We start from the raw sequence: 2,034 nt of genomic DNA on the forward strand, positions 1-2,034 counted from the left end.
AGCACACATAGGGTTGGGCTGTGTCTTACTCAGTGGTGTGCTGGCAAATATTTCTTTTTTTTTTTTGATTTCTGATGCATAATTTTATTAAAGCCAGAGATGGTCATTTTTTCTAGAGAAACGGATCTCTGAGGTTAGAATGGAAGATAATGAAACGAGAGATTTCACTTTACAATTTACCTTTGTCAAACTATCCCAGAGCATGTCAATTCTATTATGAAAGTATTACTTTGACATCCTATAACCAATTATTAATAGAAAACACACATGCCAAAAAACCTTAAATTCTGTAATCTTCAAGTCAATCATCAACTTTTCTTGGATTTTTGAAGACCCGAAAAGAAAAATAATTTCAAACAACAGCACTCAAACACCATATGCATTTGTAATGAGGCACAGCAACCATTTTTTTTTTTTTTTTAGACGGAGTCTCAGTCACCCAGGCTGGAATACAGTGGCGTGATCTTGGCTCACTGCAACCTCCACCTCCCAGGTTCAAGTGATTCTCCTGCCTCAGCCTCCCAGGTAGCTGGGACTACAGGTGCATGCCACCACACCCGGCTGATTTTTGTATTTTTAGTAGAGATGGGGTTTCGCCATGTTGCTCAGGCTGGTCTTGAACTCCCGACCTCAAGTGACTTGCTCACCTCGGCCTCCCAAGGTGCTGGGATTACAGGTGTGAGCCACTGCACCCAGCCTGGCAGTCAATTTTAAGCCTCCTATTTCCCAGGTTTTAGCTTAATAATCCTCATTAGTTTTTCAGATTTTTGTCAGTCTTGTTTTGGGGCTATTTTGCCTTACTGGGCCTAAACAGAATATTAAAATACATTAATAATCCATACTGAGAGTAGAGTATAAATGGGTTTCTCACTCCTTAGGGGCTGAAGTGGAAACAATACATCCCGTGAACACAGGCGAATGCCCCTGGTTATCCCTGAGCTGGGCAGTTTCACACGATCATTTTTTCTCCGAAGCCAAAGTCTGTGGTTTGATCATCTTAGCAGCTTCCAGAACAGAAAGTAGGTTTACTTTGTCTCCAAATTATTTTTCTCGGTGCTCGAGAAGAATGCCCTGCTTTCCTGATCCCACCACGAAAACTCCCCCAAGGATGAAGCCTTCTCCTTCCAGGTTTCCAGAGAAGCCTCCATTCCAGGCTCGGAAGAAGTTGTACCACACTCCCAGACGGATAAATCCCATAAACATCATCTTCCGCCTTTGTGGATCATAGAACTTTTTCTTTTCATCCAGGAAGATTTCTCCTTTGAAATAAGGCTGGAAATCCTTCACTTCGGTCTTGATGTGCTCCTTTACCACTGCATAGAGGGGGATGCCCAGCTGGTCCAACATGCTTTTCAGGGAGGACAGATCTGCAGCTTCCTCTCGAAAGAGGAAACAGCCTGACCTCCGCACGGCCATAATCACAGCTCCATTTTTTTCCCATAGCTCCTTTGCTTTCAAAGTCCTTGGTTCCTTCTCCAGTGTTTTCAGGTCTATATCCTCCAGGTACTCCAGGGCCACTTTCTGGGGCTTGGACAGAAACACGTCTGTGTTGGCAAGCAGCAATGCCAAGGCAGCAGCCCCCAGGGCTCCTGCACCAATGGACCACATCCCCATGGTGAAGAAACTTGGGTCCTGGAGGAAAGACATTTCTCAAGTGCCTCCCTTCTGACGGCCTTCTGCTGGCAAATATTTCACAAAAGGCCCTCTGGAGAAAGCAAGCCCTGATTTGGCATTTGCCAATTCCCGTAGTGTAAATACTCCCACTGTGGTCAATGTCAAGCCCGCAGCGTGAAGTTGCTGAATGCGGAATTGGGAAGAGATGTACAGTCAGCTCCTGTGTGCAGGTTCAAATGGGCTCCAGCACCTTGGGTGGGCTGCAGCACCTCACACCTATCCCAGCCCTGTCTCTCCACTGCAGTGGCCAGCCTGTAGTGCTCACCTATGCCTGTCAAAATGCATTGTGTGCACATGTGAGGGACACCACATCCCTGTCACTTACCCCAGACCTGATCACTGCCTTCCCCACATTTGTGC

General features: G+C 46.1%; 1 protein-coding gene across 1 annotated transcript; it reads right to left on the reverse strand.

The window, feature by feature from the left end:
* Window positions 1-703: 703 nt before the first annotated feature.
* On the reverse strand, window positions 704-1,662 carry LOC116813050 (peroxiredoxin-like 2A). The gene has a single exon (XM_032759231.2). The coding sequence runs from the start codon at window positions 1,645-1,647 to the stop codon at window positions 1,042-1,044; it is 606 nt and encodes a 201-aa protein (XP_032615122.1). The 5' UTR covers window positions 1,648-1,662; the 3' UTR covers window positions 704-1,041.
* Between the last annotated feature and the right edge of the window lie 372 nt (window positions 1,663-2,034).

The sequence above is a fragment of the Hylobates moloch genome, unplaced genomic scaffold (assembly GCF_009828535.3).
Source record: "Hylobates moloch isolate HMO894 unplaced genomic scaffold, HMol_V3 SCAFFOLD_9, whole genome shotgun sequence".
NCBI lineage: Eukaryota > Metazoa > Chordata > Mammalia > Primates > Hylobatidae > Hylobates > Hylobates moloch.

Excerpts from the sequence above, each read along its gene's own strand:
- LOC116813050 (XM_032759231.2), bottom strand. The coding sequence starts at position 1,647 with ATGTCTTTCCTCCAGGACCCAAGTTTCTTCACCATGGGGATGTGGTCC.